Raw genomic sequence first — 21,295 nt, forward strand, 5'->3', positions numbered from 1 at the left:
GTTGAGTGTATGGAATTAATTAAACTGCTGATATTCATGAAGTTAATTATAAGACGGTATGTGTCACACTCACTGGGAATGTTATAGATGATTAGCAATAGAAATACAATCATGCCTTTAAGCAAATAATTCTAATTACTGAATATACTTAATTTGCTGCAAATTGTTCATGAAAATAAAAACAATGTTATTATTGTGCAATGCACTATTTTTGTCACAGTCCTAGTTAACAATATTGACATTAAGGGAAAAGGAATAAAGGTGAGAGAAGTTAAAGGCTCATCTCTGACTCAGGAAACTGAGTCACACTGGACATCTGTGCCTCTCAGGTGACAGCTGGCTCTACTGAGCATGCTCCAGAGAGGGCCAGGTAACTTAAGATACAAACATTTACACACTACCTGCTACAGCACTGCAGCAACCAGGAGATGATGGAGCTCCGACACCCAACAGCAGACAGTCCCACGCAGAGCTACAGATCATTCTTATGGATTAATATGTGAGCAGAGTGTACCATGTGTTCTGCAGGGGTGGACCTTTGGGTTCTGTTCAAGAGGTAAGCAGTTTGTAATGTGTTCTTAAATGAATATGCACTCTGTTTGGTTTAGGAAGAAGTGTGTGGATGTTCAGAAACTAAATCCAGGTAGAGAACATTTAGCTAATAAAGGAAATTGCAGGAAAAAGTAAACAAGTTTAGTCAGTCAGCTGTGGGTCTAATTGTTCCCCTGCTGAAATATTTTAACTGCTTAGTCACAAGCTTGCAGGATGAAGGGAGAAGATATTTAGTGATGCTGGAGATCAGTCAGCTAGTAGGTGGCATGAAACTGGTTCACAGGGTGAGGGACTAGTTTTGGACTAGACCAAAGTCAAACAATATGGGGAAAATATATACAAAAATGACTGCTTTTAATATTAGGCCTAATTGGGAAATGTAAAATGTTAAAAACACCTAGTAGACTACATAGAAATATGACACTAATGTCCTTCGGTGAAAGCCACACTAATGAAGTGGTTTTGGGTGAGTCAGCACTTCATTAACAGACGAGGATTTCTCAGTTCAAACATCTCATGTAAATCAAGACTGGATTTCCAACCTGGCAAACTGTGGAACTGCCCTGTCTAATATATTTTCTTTGTAGTCATTTGATTAATTACATGAAAGCATGATTATTAGTCAGCAAACTTAGGGACGGTCATGTATTTTTACCCAGTCTTCATGCTTTTGAAATACCTTATACCTAATACAAATACATCAGTTGATATTATGCATGCATAACCTTAAAAAATTAAAATAAATTATGACTAAGTGACAGCAAACCTAGATCAGTCCAGGCATTCCCAGTCACTGGGTTCATGAGGAAATGGAGGAAATTCTGCAAATTGAAGATTTATATCTGCAGCATATCTTTTAAAAAACATTAAAAATTTGTATATTGTTTTTCGAGAGCTTGTTAATTCCACCAAAGGGCACTTATTTTGTCTTATTTATGAATAAGCTAAAATGTTTTATATTGTTTTCCTGATCAGAAGAAATAAAAAAAGTGAGATGGCCTGTTAATGCAGCTGAAATGCCTTCATTTCTCCTTTAAGAAGTATTTAACATGCCTATATGTTTTCAATAACAAGTTATCATAATATAAGATGATACGGAAAAGGCAGTAAAAAAAAATGTTCATTTATGCACACACAAACTTCCCGAGATTTATTGATAAGTTTTATTGTGAATTTGGTTGTGATGGTTTGTCAGTTTTGAAAACTGGGTCCTCAGAAAAAAAATGAATAAAATTTGGAAGACTCTGATGTAAACCAGTCAAAAAAGACAGACACAGAGGTACATGACTACTAAATAGCTAATTTTGGAAAGCTTTGGATGAGTGAATCACATGTGTGGCAGTCAGCTTTAAGTGTTTAACTTCAGGCTGCATCATTTATGATTATAATTATAAATAGACTGTAAACATATAATATGAATCTGGGATCATGGTGAGTAACTTCAGGTGTCACCAAACAGATAGGAAGTCTGTCTTACAGAGACTTACAGCAGTACAAAGAGACACAAAACAACTACAAAGAGACACAAAACAACTACAAATAGACTCAAATTGCCACAAAGAGAAGCAAGAGACTCATACTGACTACAGAGGGACAAAAGTGACTACAAAGAGATGCACAATGACCGTGATGTATGTGACTGATTCAATGGAGGTGCCTGTGTTAGATTTGTAGCGATGATTACTCAAATAAACATTTTGAGGTGAAACTGCTCTCAGCTTATACCACCATCATGGTCTGTTTCTGTGGTTCTCTGGTTGTTCATGTTCACGTTCTGTCGATCCACTCAGGTTTATGGATTTCGTGGAAGCATCGCTGTAGTGGAGTCAGTCATATTTGGTCATTAAAGAGGGCAGCTGACTAAAGGAAAGTCCATTAGGAAAAGAGCTTCAGCAGAAACATGATAGGCCTCATCCTGCTACAATGTCTGGCTGTCATCCATCAGTCAGCATCCTCTGGGGACAACCTCCACCTCCCCTGACGACACACACACGCGGTTCATCGCCAACACATTTATCACTGTTTGTTTGCCTAGCAACTCAGAACAAAAAGTGAACAAACATTACAGCAGGCACACCGGAGAACCATCAGAGATGTTTACAGACTTTGGTCCAAGGACTGAGGCTGAGGGCCCTGATGGGGCTCCAGAGGGCCCCAAGCAACCTGAAGAAGAGTCAGATTCTTTGAATTTTTACAAACTAAATTCACATGCCCAAATGAATCTATTCCTCAATGTTACTGCGCTCATACCAAAGACCATTTATTAATGGGTCATGACATCATTTTTTGACGAACACATGGAACATATACTACAGATGTGTCGATATGTTACTCAGTATCAGTATCTGTTCGATATCGGCACAAATTACTGTATAGTATATCGTAAAAAAATAGAAAAGTTTTGAATGTTTGAATGGTGCTGATCAATCAAAACTGCTGCTAAAAGTTCAGTGTGAAAAAGTTTAAATAAAAGGAAGCAGCTGTATTACATAACTGAGTTATGTTGTGGCCGTATATTTGTTTCAGTGTGAGCATGATGGTTTTAGATGGTAAGCTTAAACAAAGTACATCCATATAAATATATTATTAACAGGTTTGTTGAGGGAAATAAGACGTGTCAGCATCGATAGACACTCAGAGTTGCCATATTGATCAGTACCGGACATTAAAAAGTGGTATATTGTCATTACCTAACTTATAGAGTTTTGTATGATTTTTGTAATTAAAAATAAAGAACAGTAGTCAGGGTTCATTGCATTTTAAATACAGCAGAGGTGTAGACTTGGACTACAGTCACAAATCTGATAACTTGATCTGACAAAATCAAAAAAGACTTGCAACTTGACTTGGACTTTAACACCAGTAACTCCGGACTTGACTTTGACTTGAGCCTTTTAACGTGAAAATACTTCAAACCTTCCCCCAAGCCCAAAGATTAAAAAGTACGTTATTTAAAAAGTATGAACCCAGGAATCCATTCACATCCTTCATTTCCTGAACCAACTAACATTAACACTGTTCATTCCCAGCAAGTTGACACTTAATTCCCAAGATCCACTTTGCTTGAACCAGCCTGACAGCGTCCAATCAATTTGCAGGAGAGACCCATGAGGAACAAACGTCTGTATCTAGAAGGGAACCCTTGATTTGCGAAACTCTTGCAAGATATGTATGCATTATTTCTTCACCTTGTACAAGCTAATTGTGTTTTATAATGTGACAAGGTTGTGTAGGTTTAGCCACAGAAAATACTTTGTTAGGGTGAAGGATCTAGTGTATCAGGGTTTAAATGATCTCTCCTTCAAGAATTTTCATGGGTTTGGGGTTCTATTCTAGACCAGACCAGAACGAATGAGCAAATATTACCGAGTTACAGTTGTAAAAATTATGCCAAAAATAATTTAATTACCATACAAAAAAATACAAGGTGGTCAACAAAAATGGAATTGCAGTCGGTCAAAAATTACAGTCAGGGATGCAACAACTTCCAACTTCTTTGTGAAAATGAATCCCAACCAATTGACTTTGTGGTCTGAAGGAAGGAAAGACTCTGCTGTTGTTGGTGATGATGGTATTAATAGTCAGGACTTTCAGTCTGTGAACGCAGGACGTGAACATAATGTCCTGGTGTGAGAGCAGGCAGATGATTATGGTCTATTTTCAAAGATGTAATTATGTGTTTTAATAGGCCAAACAGATGATCGGGTTACAGTCCTGTGGAAGAGATGCTGCCTCATCACCATGTTACCTCTCCTGTAACACAACATGACCAGTAAGTGCTACACAATGAACAAATGAGACTTCACTGAAATTAACTGCAGCCTGCTTATAGTTACTGGAGCTGAAAAACAAGAGTGATAATGTAGGTTAATAAAAGAATACACTCCAGTCCATCAACACTTTTATTTGTGGAAAATGTGAATTTGTCTGCAGGTATTTTGCTGATGTTGCTGCTGTCAGTCATCAGAGCCCAGTGTGTGTCCCCTGTCCCATCATGCCCTGCTTCCTGCTTGGTTTGCTCTGAAAATGCCATCATCTGTAACAGACTGGCTCACATTATTGGTAACACACACACACACACACACACACACACACACACACACACACACACACACACACACACACTTACAGTAAAAGACAGCTTTTGTGTTTTTCGTTAGCCAGTCAAAATGACAGTAATTGTATTTGATTTCATTTTCCCTCATAAACACTGCAGTAATATGACAAACTGTGTAGTATATTAGCCCTGAGAGCTCATGTGCTTACAGGATTGTACTGTGTGTGTTAACTGTGTGTGTGTGTGTGTGTGTGTGTGTGTGTGTGTGTGTGTGTGTGTGTGTGTGTGTGTGTGTGTGTGTGAGCAGATGCTCCAGACACGACCCAGGCTCTGCTGCTAACAGAGGGCTTCATCTCCACTGTCCAGCCTGCCTCACTGTCTGATCTCAGCAACATTACAGTCATAGGTCAGTCAGAATGTGTGTCTGTGTATTATCTGTGTATGTGTGTGCATTTGTATGTATATACACAGTTGTTGCATGTTATTCTCTTTAAGAAGAGAAGAACAGCAGCAAGATATTCGCTTGCACTGCCTTTTTTGATACACCTAAGGGAATACATTCTACACACAGTGGCTTTAAAGGTGCAAATGATTATGATTATTATATGATTCTTGGAGGCTGTGTTTTGTCTCGATCTGGCCCTGTTCAATGGGAGGCTGCTGAGCCTAGTTCTGTCCCACGCTCACCCAGCTCTGGTTTTGGTGCCCAATCTGGCACCGCTCCCTGGTGGAATGTTCCCCACGGGCTGCTGGGTGGGTTGACATCAGCACTCCCCAAGAGCCCTGAGCTGGCAGTCCAGGCAGAATCGAGCAAGTAATAGATACAGTAATAAGACTGCTAGCTCCATGGTGGCACTTTATATTAACATGCTTATAATAAGGAAATTGGACCCTTATAAGATGCTTATTAACATTAATATGTGTTAATAAGATTATGTAAGTGTTAATAATAGCATAATAAATATGTTTATTGTGAGATTAGAAGACATTTATAAGCATTTCTAAGTATCTTATAACAGCCTTATTACTTTTTAACTAATGCTTATTGCAAACACCTTAATATAAAGTGTTACCCATGGCTATCAGAGCTAAGTAGCTAACAACACTTACAGTTAGCAGCAGTTAGCGGTCACTCTGGTGATATGCTGCCACCTATTTGGTTTGAGTATGAATTCGACAGGTGGCCAGTTCTTATGTCTTGCACCCTTAAAATGTTGCAAAAATATGAACTCTAAGTACGCCTGTCCGCCTTTCAGTTCTGAGTCACAACCGTATCTCAGTGCTGGGTGAACAGTCCTTCAGAAGCCTGCCCTTCCTCCACACCTTACTGCTGGACCACAACCTCCTGACCAGCCAGGCCATGCAGGGGGGAGCTCTGACCGATCTAACCCAGCTGGAGGTCCTCGCCCTGGGCCACAACCTCATCAGCATGGTGGGTACTTCTTCAGGAGAGAAACACACCTGGGAAAATATTTGAAATAGACAAGATGTTAGGTTTTGCAGAACTTTGAGCTACATGCATCTGTATGTATTAAAGCTTTGAATATTCTCTGTAAATAAATAAAGCCCGTACTTTTTTCGATTCCGTGTGTTGATGAGCAGATCCGAGGTGGCTGGTTTAAAGGCAGTAAGGCCCTGCGGAGCCTGAAACTGGAAGGAAACCTGCTCACCAGTCTGGATTCTGGTTCCTTCCCTGTGGATGACCTCAGAAATTTGCAGAGTCTGGATCTGTCAGATAACCTGATAGATCATCTGCATAGAAACAGGTTACTACATACTTAATACACTTTTTTCATGCATTTTCAGAACTTTATATAGATATTTTTTCAAAGACAATAGTTTCAGCCAACACCAGTGTAATGTGTACAGTATGATTCTGTCCTTATGGTCTTAGCTTCCGTGGGCTGGTGAGCCTGCAGACTCTGGATCTGTCCAGAAACCGTCTGAGTTCTGCTCCTGCTGAGGCCTTTTCCTACCTCAGCTGGCTGACAAACCTCAACCTGGACCTCAACTCATGGAACTGCTCCTGTCAGCTGCTGGAACTGGCTGCCTTCCTGTCCACCTTCATACAACAACCTGACAAGGTGCAGGAGTTATTCTTCAACCTGGGCACATTTACAATTCACATATTTACTGAATGGCTACATTAAAGGGACAGTTCACTCCACATCATCCAATTAAATGACTGTGCAGTGCAGATATTTTTTAGTTGTTGACGAGTACAAAACTAGTTCACTTAAACCTGACATCCTCTCCCCTGCTGCACTCAGACTCTCTATAATGGCCGCAGGATGGTGTGTGTTAGCGCTGACAACCCGGCTGTAACCACAGTGCTGGAGCTGACCGAGGCCAACTGTGTCCCGTCCAATCAGAACATCACAGTGCAGATCGAGACGAGAGGCAGCGTGACGCCTCAACTGTACGCTCGAGATCTGGCCATCACAGCAGTCATCTGCTTTATTGGTGAGACTGAGTCACAGCTAAATGACAAAAAATGGTTTAATTTGTTGAATTTAGCTGTCCCATGATGTCATTAGTTAATTAAAACACAGACAAACATATTATCTCATCAACAACAAAAACTAACAGATGTTTGACTGTATACTTGAGAAGAAAAGACAATGGCAACAAATATGTTTGTATATTTTGTTGTGCTTTTGTCTAATTTATGTCACATTTTGTGTAATTACACAAAAAGAATATTGTGAGCCAGCAGGCTGACATTAGGGCGTCGCCAGATCAAAGTGGTCAGAAAGTGATGTATACATGTATAGATTGCTGCAGAGATTATGTATTTTTGTAGGCCAACCCAGAATTTAGCATTGCTTCCCGCCACAAAAAACAAATGGGATTTTCCATTAGATTTTGGATTAGTGCAGAAAATAAGCTTTTCTGCAAACAAACATTTATCAACTCTATGAGTTGAATTTTGATTTTGAACTTTATGGTTTTAGAAACTTGCAAGATGTAAAAAATTAATGTTAGGTCATAAACTAACTACACCATGAGTCACATGACTCCAGTTAAGACACACAAAATTTAAAACTTTATCAGTGTGGTATTTAGTGATGTATTTTATGTAATAGAACAAAATGGAAAACTCTCTTAAGCTTGTGTTAACCACTTATTTCAGATAACTAACTAAAAAACTGTTCAAAAAAACCATCAACTTAAAGACATGAGGACCCGGGTACAAATATGCTAACTTATTTCTGGGTTGTATGACTCCTTCCTGCACCACTCTTTTACGCGTGACTAGTGGATATTATGTCAATACATTTGTAATATAAAAATACTATACAGTGCCTTTATGTAGAATTTACAATTACAATTACAATTTACAATTTCATGTTCATTTAGAAAAAAAAAAAAAAAAAAATTAAAAAAAATACCCATTTCAGTTATTACTGTTTTTCCTGCTGTGCTTCAGGTGGTGTTGGCTTGACCCTGCTGATAGTCCTGATCTACTATCAAGTGTCTCAGAGGAAGAAACAGAAAGAAAGTAGAAGACAGAAAGCAGAAGAAGAGGGAAGCAGCACAGTGGCGAATCACCGTGTCAATCACGTGGAAGTTAGTGAAAAGAGGAGGGACTTCTTGCCAGCAAATAGCAGCCAGCCTTGGGACAGGGAGGTCATGATGCTGGATGGAAGGACAGATGGACATGGTTACCAGTTCAGGTCTCGAGTTGATGAAAACGGCAGCAATTTTCGGTGCTCGGATTGTAGCACTGAAGGACATAGAGGGATGGGGCAAAACCCAATGAGATGGAACAACAGGATAAATGGAGGGGTGGAGGCAGAGGAGGACATAGAGAATAGAAGAATGAAGATGATGACAGAGGATGAAAGGAGGAGGCTTGGGATTCCACAAGGAATCTTGAGCAGGGACCTTCCCAACAAATTTCCTTCTCGTGGCAACACAAACTCTTCCTCCCATCCACAGAAAGAAACATTCAGTAAGAGACCAGAGAGTCTGGCTGCTTACAGAGAGATGGGAGAGGGCTACAGGACTGACATGGAAGGTAGGAGCAGAGGACATGAGACTTTACACTGCGAGAGCTGCCACAGGACATACAGACCACCAGAGCAGAACATGAGACAAGGGAGGATACACACCAACATGAGAGACTCTGCTCAGTTTGATGGCTTCCCTTCACAGTCCAGACAGATTGACAGGGGCAGGAATGTTAACCACAACCAGTTTGACACGATGAAGAGCACAGAGTCAAGAAGAGAAACAAGAAATGTAACATTTGACCTGGAGAGTCCAAGAACCCCAGAGCAAGGAAACAGTCACAGCAAGGACAAGGGTGAAGAGGAAGGGAGGACCTCCAGAAACAAGGAGAGAGGAAAAGTAAGAACACACAAAGCTAAAGTCCAGTCGAGTCGGTTACTGAAGGTTAAACTAAACTTGCACCCGCTACGAAAAAGCAAAGTCCTTCCAAGCAGTCCAAGGAAGAGTAAAGATAAAAGACAGGATGTAAAAGAGAGAGAAGAGAGGGAAGGCAAAGGAAAGTCTGGTAAGAAAACAAAGGGTAGCAGTGAGAAAATGAAGAAATCCTCAAAGACTAAAGGATCAACTAAGGATGGTGAGGAAGACAAGGAAGAAGAAGGAGGAGAAGGAGGACAGAAAAGCAGAAGGACTTCCAAAAAAGGGCAAGGCAAGCAGGAAAGTGGAGAAGGCGATCAGGCTGAGAATAAACACCCAGAGATTTCTGAAACTGGTGGTACCATCAGTACTGACCAATCAGCCTCTGCTGTGGCCATTGGACAGGGACAGCAGTTGCAGGGTGGGCATATTCCATATCAGGGAGCTGGACTGGTTATGGCAAGTGCTCAGCTTTCCTCGCAGCATCCTTTATCCCACACTACCAACCTGTCCCTGCTTGGTTCGGCGGGCTCACAACTGACTGGCAGCAGCCTTTTGCTCAACACTATGGCTCCAGGATCAAACACAATGTTCCCCAGATATCCGGCTAATTCTGTTGCTCCTAGCTTAGCAATCAGAGTGCCCAACCCGGCTCCAAGTAGTGCCCCAGACAGCTTCATAAGGCCAGCTGGGGTAGGCCTCATGCCTCCTGCTACCTCTCTTCTAGCTAATGCTGTACATGCTAACCCTTTCCAAGCAAGTTCTCCTCTTCATACCTCCCAACCTGCCAGCCTTTCTTCGAGCTTAACAGCAAACCCAGCTGTTAATCCTGCACCTGGGCAGTCCCTCCTGCAGAGCCAGCAGCTTCCTGACAGCTCTCCTGTTATAGCAAGACTAAAGTCTGATCCACCCCAGGGACCTGTATTACAAGGAGTACAACCACTCCCTCCTGAATCTCAAGTACCCCAGACCAAAGAGAACCTCACTCTCCCAACTCAGGCACCTCCAAATGCAAACGTTCTTTCTGGGGTGACCCCTCAGGCTCCCGGATCAGTGACCACTGTAGAGAATCTGTCAAACAATAACAGTCAGACGGAGACTGGCCATGTACCTGCTGGGCTGACAGTCAATATGTCAGCTGGGGTTGTGGCTCTAACTGAAGGACCTGCAGCAGGGGTGTCAGGAGACAGCATGCAGGCAGCAGCAGATTTGCCCATATCAGGTGTCTGTGCACCCAGTATGTCTACACAAAGTGTATCCTCCATAGGTGAGGCAGTTGCAAATTCTGCGCTGCTGCAGCAGGAGTACCTGTCAGAAGAAGGAGGTTCCTCTCCCAGGAGGAAGCTGAGGCTGGTGATTCCTGAGAAGACGTCCAGCCGACCACCCACCGCACTGGAGAGGAAAATACGCTAGCTGCTCATATCATAGTTAATGGATAAAACTTTATGGATTAGTAGTGTTTTTAATAAAGCACTTATGATTTAACTGACTCTTCAAAAATTGAATTTTGGGATGTTTTACAAATGTTTGGTGTGTTATATTTTTATAATCTAAACACTGGGTAAAAAAAAGACTTGCTGTTCTGAAGTTCACTGTTGACCTTTGTAACAGCAGCTGACAAAAACCACTGGGGTCTATTTAGTAGCTGTGCTGGAGCTTTCAACCATATCACATCATCTACATCACCAGATAGAGTTTGTCCAGTTGTCATGGAATTGCAGATGTTCGCATTTACTCATCTACTTAGATATTGTAAAGGTTGATCTGGGGTGTGGGCTGGGGAGGAGGAGCATTTGGGTGGTCTTAGTGGGGTGCTATGTATGATGTATGCCTTTGTTGTGTTTTATGTGTTGACCCAAGTATGAATAGTTGTACAAACTCATGGACAAGTTGTTTGTGCTTGTGACAACACAATATATAAGAATCAGTGGCATCCTCCTTGACTGAGCTGCAACCTTTTGTCCATGAGTAGATGGACACTTCCTTCTAGTTCCATTATATTCGGGGGAAGGCAGATATATCCACGGCTAACATTTCCAATACTTGGCAATACCATGTCATACCAAAACCTGAATGGATAGAAAGCACAACAGGTAAGAGGATAAATATGTAATTTTGATTTCTGGTTTCAGTTCAGTAAGAATCCCTAAACATGGCCTGAAACATGACTCGGTGACATGTCAAAGCCATGGTCCCCCAGCACTATATGTGCACTAACACACGAATGACAACACCTCCCTCACCCTTCCTAATGGCTGGTTATGAATGTACCTTCAGCGACTTTCTCAGTCCAAATCCACCTCACTTCAGCTCACTTCAGTTCCAACAATAATACCATTTATACCATTTGTGGCTCAAACATGTCTGGACATGTCCAATAAAGGTGCTAGATGGAGTGTCCATGTTTCAGTTGGTTTTGAGGTCATAGTGGTGTTTGACACTGAGACAGCAGAGCAGACATGCCCCCAGCATTTTAGAGTAAAGAAAACTGCTCAAAGACTTAAATTTACATACTTAGTCATTTTTTTAATCATTCAAATTTGGCTGGGCGGTTAATAACATGTTTCTGTTTCTTAAGCAATCAAACATCATTTGCTGATGAAGATCAAATGATATGGTTGAAAGCAACAGAACAGCTACTAAATGTACTTAATGTGAGATTGTTTTGTAATTTGAGACATACTGGATTAAAATGGAATGTTATTTTTAAGACATTTTGTAATATTATTTTTAATGTATACATTTTACTTTATAATTGATGTTAGACTCTAGTGGTCAGCTTTACATTACAGTATATTTAGAAACTGAATGACAGCACATTGCTAAAACAGCTGAGAATTTAACATCAAGACCGGACACAAAATTAAAAACAGCAGTGAAATACACTTCAATGTCTTCTTTTTTAGAAAATAGTCCTTACAGTTCAGTGATCAAGGCATCACATCAACCTGAACAGGAAACAAAGTGAAACAGCAGTGACTTTGACCTCCATGCTGATTGTAGCAGGTTGCTGAGGCTTCTATGTGTCACTGCTGGATTGGGTTTCGCTGTTGGCAGCAGGACAGCTGTCGGCAGTGTGTTGAGTTTCACCGGTCACACTGGCGGCCTCTAAATGCTACCTACAGGCAGTTTGGTTAACACCTAACAAACCTTTACCGCTCTGCTGGATTCAGGGGTGTCCCCATGTTTGACAAAAGTGCCCTCATGGATGAAACATGATAAGATGTCCAGGACAACTTGGTGTCCTCTAGGATACAGTGGACAAAACATGGTCAAGTGCCCTCCAGAATGTTTGGAACTCACCCAAGGAGTTCTACCAAGAACCCTTTCATATTTGAAGTAATGTATCTAGAGCCTACCCAGGGGATTCTACTAAGAACCCTTGTATATTATTGTACAAAGAACCCTTGACAAATCATCAAGAAAGAGTCCTTCCAACCACTTTGGAATCATAGGAGAACCCATTTTGGTTCCTGGTCGAACCTTTTATAAAGGTTCCACTTGCTTTCATAAAAGTTCTACCTAGAACATAAAGAGAGGTATACCTAGAACCATCTATGAAAGGTTCCGTCCAAGAACCTCCTATGTGATGTTGTACAGAAAAACCCTTCTACATTGTAATGGTTCCACCCAGAACCCTTTCTGGGGGCTTTATCCAAAACATTTTCATTCTTTAAGGGTGGCAACAAGAACCCAACCAGGAGGTTCTATTGAAAACCATTTCATTTTTCAGACACTAAAAGAATGAAAAAATCAAATTCACAGCTCACTGTGACAAAGTTTAGATTTTTTTTTAAGTTGCTAGAAGTCAAAGATTCAAGTTTATCTAAAGAGGAAAGTAAATTATCTCAACCAAAGATTACAGGTCAGCAAAACTTTTTAAACTTTATTTCAAAACTTAAGAGTTTGATTTGGGATCAGAACGCAAAAATCTATTGTGGTGTGTTGCCTTTAAATTTTAAGTTGTCTGAACTAGTTTTTTTTTTTTTTTTACAGTACAGTAGTACTGCTCATTCTCAGAGGCCTTGTTGTTCCTTGTTTCTAATCTGAACTCATGGTACACAGAAACTCAACAGTTAATGAATTAATCAATGATTTAAACCTTTAACCTTTAAACCTCAGTCAGATAATTTATTGTCCACCGTTTGAGGGAATATGTTTCTACAGCGTGAACACAACATCACAATGAGGGAGCATCAATAAATCAAAGTGGTACAGAAAAACTCTGCCACACAGAACACAATATACAATACAGTCAGAAGCAGGGGCGTCTCCAGATCCTTCTGACTTTTGCAGAGGTGGTGTCACAGTTTGTCAACCTGGAACAGGAGAAATACAGGTTTGGACTCAAATACAGACACTCGAGGCAGACAGGGGCACTTCAGTGATATTTAATAAGAAACCTGAACACACACACACACACACAAAAAACAAAAAACAAAAACAACATACAGATGGCGAAGAGGTGAAACAAAAGCAACAAACTAATCCAAAAGGAAAGACATAAAAATCAAAGTCCAGAATCCAAAATCTACAGTCCAAATCCAAGAGCATGCAGCAAAAACCACAAAGCAAAAAATCCACAAGATAAACACTGTAACTTCAGACAAACTAACAAGATGAACTAGCAGCTAAGGAGGGAAAGACACAGGATTAAATACACAAGGAGGAGAGGATAACAAGACACAGGTGAGGGGAATCAAGAACAGGTTAAAATAATCAGTAAGCAAGAGCGGGAAAACAGACAAAGACAGGAAGTAAGAACAACAACACACAATGGAAAACATACCAAAATAAAGCAGGAAGTGACTAAGAAAACCCCAAACCATACACATTAGTGTACCACTTACTTTAATATTTATTAACAGCACAGAATCTTACAGTTTGTTCCTGCCAAGCACACGCAACAGAGTGGCACCATAGACACTGAATGCATTTTAGCCCCGCCCACACCAGAGGGTACAACAATCCATGGGTCTCCATTGCCAGGATCCACCACCAATAAGTTAAAGAGCCCAGAACTACTACTGCTGAATTGTAAAAATTAGTCTTTAAGAAGACAAAAGTGGACACAGATGTGAAGCGTCAGCAGGATTAATGTTGAAACTTTGGGATCCTCACACTCAGTAATGTTATGCAGAGATTACAGTTGCTAATTTGAGCAGACAAACTGTGGAAATGTAAGATAACTTGGCAATAAAAGGCCTGGTTTGGTTAAATAATGATCTTACCTGGTGATGTGATCAAATACCTGTTCATATTAACTTTTCTGTCTACTCTGGCCATGCAGTGGGATTATTTTTCACAGAAAAGCAAGGTAAAGAGAAGAGTCACTGAGATTTACTGGAAATACTGAGTTTGTCAGTTTAACTTTTCCTCTCTGGTAGACACAGGGTGCTTAAAATAATCTGTTGACATGCTGAAATCTGTTTTTAGCGAGCTACAGTCACTTTGTGAATGCATGGTTTCATATTGTGGCGCTGATCTTTCCCCCCAGTGGGCGTTTGTGCTCTGTCTCTATACAAATATAATATAAACCATCCATACTTTATTCTTAACGTCCGCAAAAAGAAATTATATGTCAATGCTCGGGCTCCATAATTCATCCCCCACACTCTATCATGAAAAATACTTTCATTTTTATGATTATTAGTTTATTATTTACTCACCTTGTAAAATAAAATAAATAAAATAAAACTGGACTACATACAAAAGAAAACAGTGAACATTTAAAAATACTCATCAGCATGGTTGAAACTAAGGTACTGCCTCTCACTGGACAGATAACCAATCAGACTTGAGGAAAATGGGGTGTCTGTCTGCTGTTTGATGCTGGTCAGTCAGTGCACAAAGGTTTTATCAGAAGTTTTAGCCCCAATCATCTGTCTACTGATGCTGGAAATGAGGTTTATGAGAGTTCGCACCTGAAAAACTAAAACAATGAGCTGAAAAATACTAAAACTACAGTATGACGCGCTGCTTTAAAGGTCTACCACAGTATCCAGATCCCAAATCTCAGTCATGTTTTTGTCTCATCACTTATCAAATACAAAAAAAAGGACATAAATCCCAGTTTAGTGTTGTCTTAAACCTCACCAGTGAACTGTGTTGAATGTAAAACGATGTGGAGTGAGCTGGATCAGAGGAAACAGCTGCAGTTCCATCTTCTTGCCATTAGGGGGCAGTGTGTACCTGCTGACACAGAGAAGCAGCCTGCTCTTTAACTGTGAGCTCTGACTCATGACAGGGACACAACTGAAATGGCACTTTGTGGAGACAAAATGTAATTAAAGCAGAGAAGAACCTAATCTGCTCGACAGAGACTGCGTGTACAACCTAAACACATTATTTCACAAAAAGACTCATTTATTCATGGAAGGCTGACAGAACAGGATTAAACCAGTTTTTGACATTTGGTATCATCTTTCTAAATATCAAAATGTCAGATGTATACAGCTGTCACTCAGGAAAAACACAGAGTTTGCAGAGTTTTCCTGAACAGCTCGGGATGAAGGTTTAGTGGTGATAATCAGAGTTTTGTTGATGGACTCTTTATCAGTGGAAAAAAACACTAACTCACTAATAGAGTTGGACAATAGGACTGATTGATGGATGTTACTAAATACCAGCCTGCACTCACACCTGGACTTCACCAGCAACACCTTCTATTGTTAGCAGAAATGTAACCATGTCCTCAGGCTCCTGCGTGTGAAATGCAAATGTTGAATGCAAGAGAAGAAAAGCCTGGTGGGTTCTGACTCACCTCCGCGCCCACTGTGGGCGCGTTTCTACTGAAAAATGGAAAAGTATGTAACTGACTTTGTGATTTCAACACATGTAAAAACTATTAGCTACCCCTCACCAAGCAGATACAGCAGAACTGATTATTAATCATTACGCCTGCTGGTGTCAATCACACTGATAACTATCAAGATGAGGATTAGCTCCTGTTGTTTAACCATAAACACATGAATGCATCACAGTGGCTCTTAATCTTAGAACCAACAATAAAGAAAAAGAACTGTTATTTACCTGATATTTGTTAGTAAGGCAATATGCCTCCAGTTTGTGCCACTCATTACATTCAAAAGCCGATATCAATTTTAAACGTCGCATTATTTATATTTGTTCATAATAAAGGACACTGCCACTTGGAGGTAGAACATATTACTAGGGGTGGTTCGATACCAGGGTTCTGAGTTCTAGAGAGTTTTTGTCAGGAGTCTGCATGTTCTTCTTGTGTCAGTGTGGGTTCTCTCTGAGTACTCCATCTTCCTCTCACAGTCCGAAGACAAGCAGCATAATAAGTCATTAATTAATAACACCAAATTGCCTGTAGGTGTGAATGTGTGTGAATCAGCCCTGAGGTGAACTGGTCGTCCAGGGTGTTCCTCGCCTCTCGCCCAATGTCAGCTACGACCCATCATGGATAAGCGGTTACGGACAATGGATGGATGGATGGATTGCTTGATACCAATTTTCAGGTCTGATACTGATATTGATACTACAGACTTGAGTACCCGCTAAAACCACTACCAATCAAACACTGTTTTTTCCCTCTCTTAATCAACAAAGCTTTTAATAATACCATTAATGTATTAATACTCATCCCTAGATACACTTTGCTCATGCTCAAACTATGAAAGAAATTTCTGCTCCCTGAAAAGAAATAATACACATTTGTACTGCTGCTTCATTTTAGTTCAACTTTTTAGCACGTAGCAGCATTTTTTGATCGGCCAGCACCATTTAAAATTTTCACATTTTAAAATTTAAAATGAATTTTGTTTATTTCAAACTCAAGGCCCAGCAGGATATACACTAATTTGCATCGATAAACTACATGTTGCTAGATGTCCATATATCAATATAATAAAGCCATTTCCAACAGGGGCCCTCGTCCTGTTATGTATTGTTGCATCATTTTCGCTTTTTGTATTCGTCTTGTTAGACCTTTGTTATTATTTTTATCTTGCTTTTTGTTGTTTTTGTCTGATGTAATTTCTCTCTTGACATGTGTTTTGCACTGTTTTTCGATCTTGTTAAGTCTTTAACATCATTTTTTATTATTTATTATTTTATTATTTATTTATTTATTATGTTGTATTTGTCTTGTTGCACCTTTTACATCAGTTTTGTCTCGTTAGGTCTTTTTGTCCTTTTCAACTGATGTTTTTTGCATGTTACTTGTTTTGCGTCATTTTCATCTTGTTACGTTGTTTTTGTCTTTTATGCCATTTCTTCGTCTTTTTATGTGGTTTTCATCCTGCATTAGAAAATAAAGCCACAAGCCTATTTTGATTATGTAAGAAGTGAAAGTAAAAACTTGTCAGAAAAATAAATACCCAAGTGAAGTACTGATACTTGAAAAATCTACTTAAGTACAGTAGCAAAGTATTTGTACTTGGTTACTTGTCATGTCTGGACTTGAATGCAAAGCTGCAGGAGTCACGATCAAAACAAGACTAGTGATGTTGGTGCCTTTCAGCCCATTTCTAAGCATATGTGAACACTCCAAAACAACCAAGAACCCTCTGAATCAGACCTCCTCATCAGCAGGTCTGAGAACAGTTCGTTTTACGGACCCTGTTGCAGTCCACTTAACCTGTGCTCCTGGTTCGCTTCACCCTTTACCATTATGTTTTAGCTGTCTAGGCTTCCTGTAGATGGATCACATGCTGCCGCACTGGGATGCTCAAAAAGACAAATAGACGGACTCATGGCTACTGGTAACGCTCACAAGAATAATGGGGGAGGAGGCTGGGCCAAGCTGAGGAAGAAGCTACTGCACTTCTTTAGATATGGAAGGAAGAACTTATCAAACAACATCTGTCTACAACACACAGAAACACCGAGGGTTTCCTTCAATTTTAAATTTGCCCCTTTTACAAAGTACTGGACAGTGTGAAGTGTAGAAGTGCTCCAGGGACTATATAATGTGAACAAAAAGAGGACTGAGCCCCAATCAGAGCTGAAGTGGACCAGGAAGAGAAGTGATTCTGTTCTGACGAACTGACTATGTGAAAAACCCCCAAAAACAACTGACCCCATTTTCTGTTGCTCAACTTGTTGGTCCACTTTAAGGGGAATTAGCTCAGTTGGTTCAAAGATGTGAAAACACCCTGAGCTCTATGAAACTCCACTAAGGCACTGGTAAATGCTGTCTGCATGCGAACATGCGCACAATGCTAACATGCATGCTAGACTTGTGAACCATTGCTGGGTCTTGTTTAATGCCATCAGGAGAATAGCCCATATGAACGCCCCCCTCTTGCGGTTGTCACGACCTTCAAGGTGGAAAGTTTCTGAAAGCTGATTTCACCAGATGAGGAGTCCAGTTTTCAGTGGATGGTATGTTAATATTGTTATTTTAGTCATGTTGCTTTTTTCTTTGTAATTTTATAAAATGTCCCAACGGCCTCATCTTTTCATTATGCATTTGTGTTTCCTGCATTATGCTACCCACTTGCTAGCTTACTGAATTGTTTGCCTGGGTGCCTTCCTGAAGCCGAAAGTTGACTCACACCTCAACCACTTCAATGCCAAGCACAGGCTTCAATGTTACTGTTTTTTTCCACTTGAACAAATGGCTAAGTGGATCAGAAATCTACTGACCCAGAGTCTATTTTTACTCAGGTTTGATGTATTAGCAGTTATTAAATACCAATAAAGGCTAAAGTCATGTTTAATCTGAGGCTGTAGCATCTTTAATTGTCATAAAATAGTGAAAATGTCAGTTTAGCAAAGTCCATGATGATGGGATTTAAACTTAACTGTGTTAAACGACAATAAATGTTTGTTGTGCCACAGAAAAAAAAAAACTACTCAGCCAACTTTTAATGATTAAAAAAAAAACACTAATTGTATAAAATTAGGTCTCAAAATCACGAAAAAATAAGAAGATTTTTCTGCTCTGAAAAGCTGGGTGTGTGTCAACTCTTCTATCTAGGAGTCAAACACCACTATGACCTGGAAACAACCATCAGAGCCAGAGGACGGTGACAGGATGGTATTTGTTTCAGGTTGTTGGAACTGAAGTGAGCTGAATTGAACTGCTGGTCTGATTTGGACTGACAGAGTCGCTGAAGGTATGTTTGTAACTGACCGTCAGGGGGGGTGAGGGGAGGGGGAGGCGGGGTCATTTGTGAATTGGTTTGTGGGGCTTATATAGTGCTGGGATACCATGGCTCTGGCACGTCACTGAGCCAAGTCTGCCCACAAAATCCTGATCACAGAAACTGTGAACAACAGTTTAACAGTCTATTTCTACAATTCAGTTCTACATAGTTCTCAGTGTTTTCACATTTTCAGTAACTATGTTCTAACATGTATAATGTATTTAGATGAAAAACTCTAACTTCTCTCTCTTCTTTTCTAGGATATTTAAAATCTGTTCCATTCAGGTCTAACAGAGTCAGGATGCTGCTATAGTGCCTGTAGGCTCACTGGAAACAATCTGCTACACTAAATTGAACCAGACCTTAATTAGTATCAGTGGTAACACCTGTGTTTACCCTGCTATTTCTTATCAGTATGGCTGCTGTGAAATAGGTCTGTTCACCCTGTGGAGAACATTAATGTCACTACCAAATTGCAATCATCAAGGACACCGACGTCAGTGGGATTCTTCTTCTGGAGGATAAATATTGGTATAAAATGTAGTCAATCCAACAGTGTCTCAGTTTGGACCAGCTGACTAATATTTCCATCTCGAGCACAGCCACATGGCTGGTGTGACTTTGTGTGTTGAGAGCCACAGTGATGACATTTCTGTTCCAACTATTCTGACAAGATGCGATCTGAGCTAACAGAGGTTAAAAATACATATTTTCCGGGACTTCAAAGACATTTGTTTTGCAATTACAGCTCGGCTACTTTGCATAAATGCAAAGGGCAGGATACAAACACAAAGTGTGCCGTGTCGCAGGAGTGGTAAAGGTGTACATTATTATGTGCAGTTAATTAAAGCGACTGTCACAAACCGTTCGAAAATAAACAGCATAAAAGCGTCAGGTTTTGGAGTAATGACTGCACATCAATGCAGCACTGACTTTATTCTCAAACACATTATTAGAATCTAAAAATAAGAAAATCTTCATGGTTGTTGTTGCCCAGAGTCCTTTCATCTGCCAAAAAACACATTAATACAAAGAGATACAGAGCGAGAGATATGTGTCTCTCATCATCATCATCATTAACACTAAAACAAAACTTGATTTGATTAAAAAAAAACAACATTAAAACACAGCCAACCCAGCAACAGTTATAGTTTCTTAAATAGCCTCTGTGCACAGAGAAATAGAGATGACAAAAGAGACCATGCAACCCAATCAGCCACTCAGCCTTCTCATTAACACTTCACACACTCACACACACACTCACACACATACTCACACACACACAGTTTGGATCCAAATCAATATTATCAACAGACATATGCCAGGAGGAGGAGCTGTCATCGTACAAAGGAGTATTTTCGTTTCTTTTTTTTTTTTCTCCAACAAAGAATTGTTTGACATTTCATTATTTTCAAGGACTAAAATACATCGAATTTCTACCCTGCAGATGTGAGCCTCGCTGCCGGAGAACAATGAACGTTCTTTAATCGTACAGAATTATTCACAGTCAGTGCCTGGTTAAAAAGGCAACAATGCTTCACCTCTTTCTCTTATTTGTCTTTAGCTGAATAAAACAGTGTGAATTCAGCCATTATCGCTGCGTCCTACACTGAACACAATACGTTTTCTGTCTCTGCAGACAAAGTGAAGGCTTATATTCATATACTTAAAAGGACAAATCACTCCAAAATCAAAATTACATATTTTTTCCCCAGTTTATAGTGCTGTTTATCCATCTAGATTTTTTTTTTGGTGTGAACTGCAGACTTTGGGGGCATCAGCTGTAGAGATGTCTGCTTTCTCTCAAATATAAAGGAACTACATGACAGTCGTGGTGTCACTTGTGGTGCTCAATGAGCCAAAGAAATACATTTAAAAAATTCAACAGCAATGTCTTTTTCCAGAAATGATGACCCCGTTACTCAAGATAATCCACAGAGCTTGTTGTGAGCAGTTTCATTTACTTTCTTTTGCGTAGAAGTAGGAAGTAGTTCCAGTAGTTTCTACTGCAGAAGGAAAGTAGTTTCTACATGAAACTGCTCATAAGAAGGTCTGTGGATTATCTTGAGTATCCAGGTCCTGATTTCTGGAAAGAGATGCTGGTTTTGAATTTTTCAAATTTAAACATTTTTTGGTGCTTTGAGCAACTTGGTGTGAGTTGCTCCAAAACTCTGCAACTCACACCAAAGAAATCTAGATG

General features: G+C 40.0%; 1 protein-coding gene across 1 annotated transcript; it reads left to right on the top strand.

The window, feature by feature from the left end:
- Positions 1–4,232: 4,232 nt before the first annotated feature.
- lrrc53 (leucine rich repeat containing 53) lies at positions 4,233–11,307 on the top strand. The gene is made up of 9 exons (XM_084732599.1): positions 4,233–4,324; positions 4,486–4,614; positions 4,917–5,015; positions 5,866–6,041; positions 6,212–6,375; positions 6,504–6,693; positions 6,880–7,072; positions 8,040–9,910; positions 9,947–11,307. Exons 1-9 carry the CDS (start codon positions 4,318–4,320, stop codon positions 10,388–10,390), a joined length of 3,273 nt encoding a protein of 1,090 aa, XP_084588725.1. The 5' UTR covers positions 4,233–4,317; the 3' UTR covers positions 10,391–11,307.
- Positions 11,308–21,295: the final 9,988 nt, after the last annotated feature.

The sequence above is a fragment of the Lutjanus erythropterus genome, chromosome 12, assembly GCF_056507025.1.
Source record: "Lutjanus erythropterus isolate fLutEry1 chromosome 12, fLutEry1.hap2, whole genome shotgun sequence".
Lineage (NCBI taxonomy): Eukaryota > Metazoa > Chordata > Actinopteri > Lutjaniformes > Lutjanidae > Lutjanus > Lutjanus erythropterus.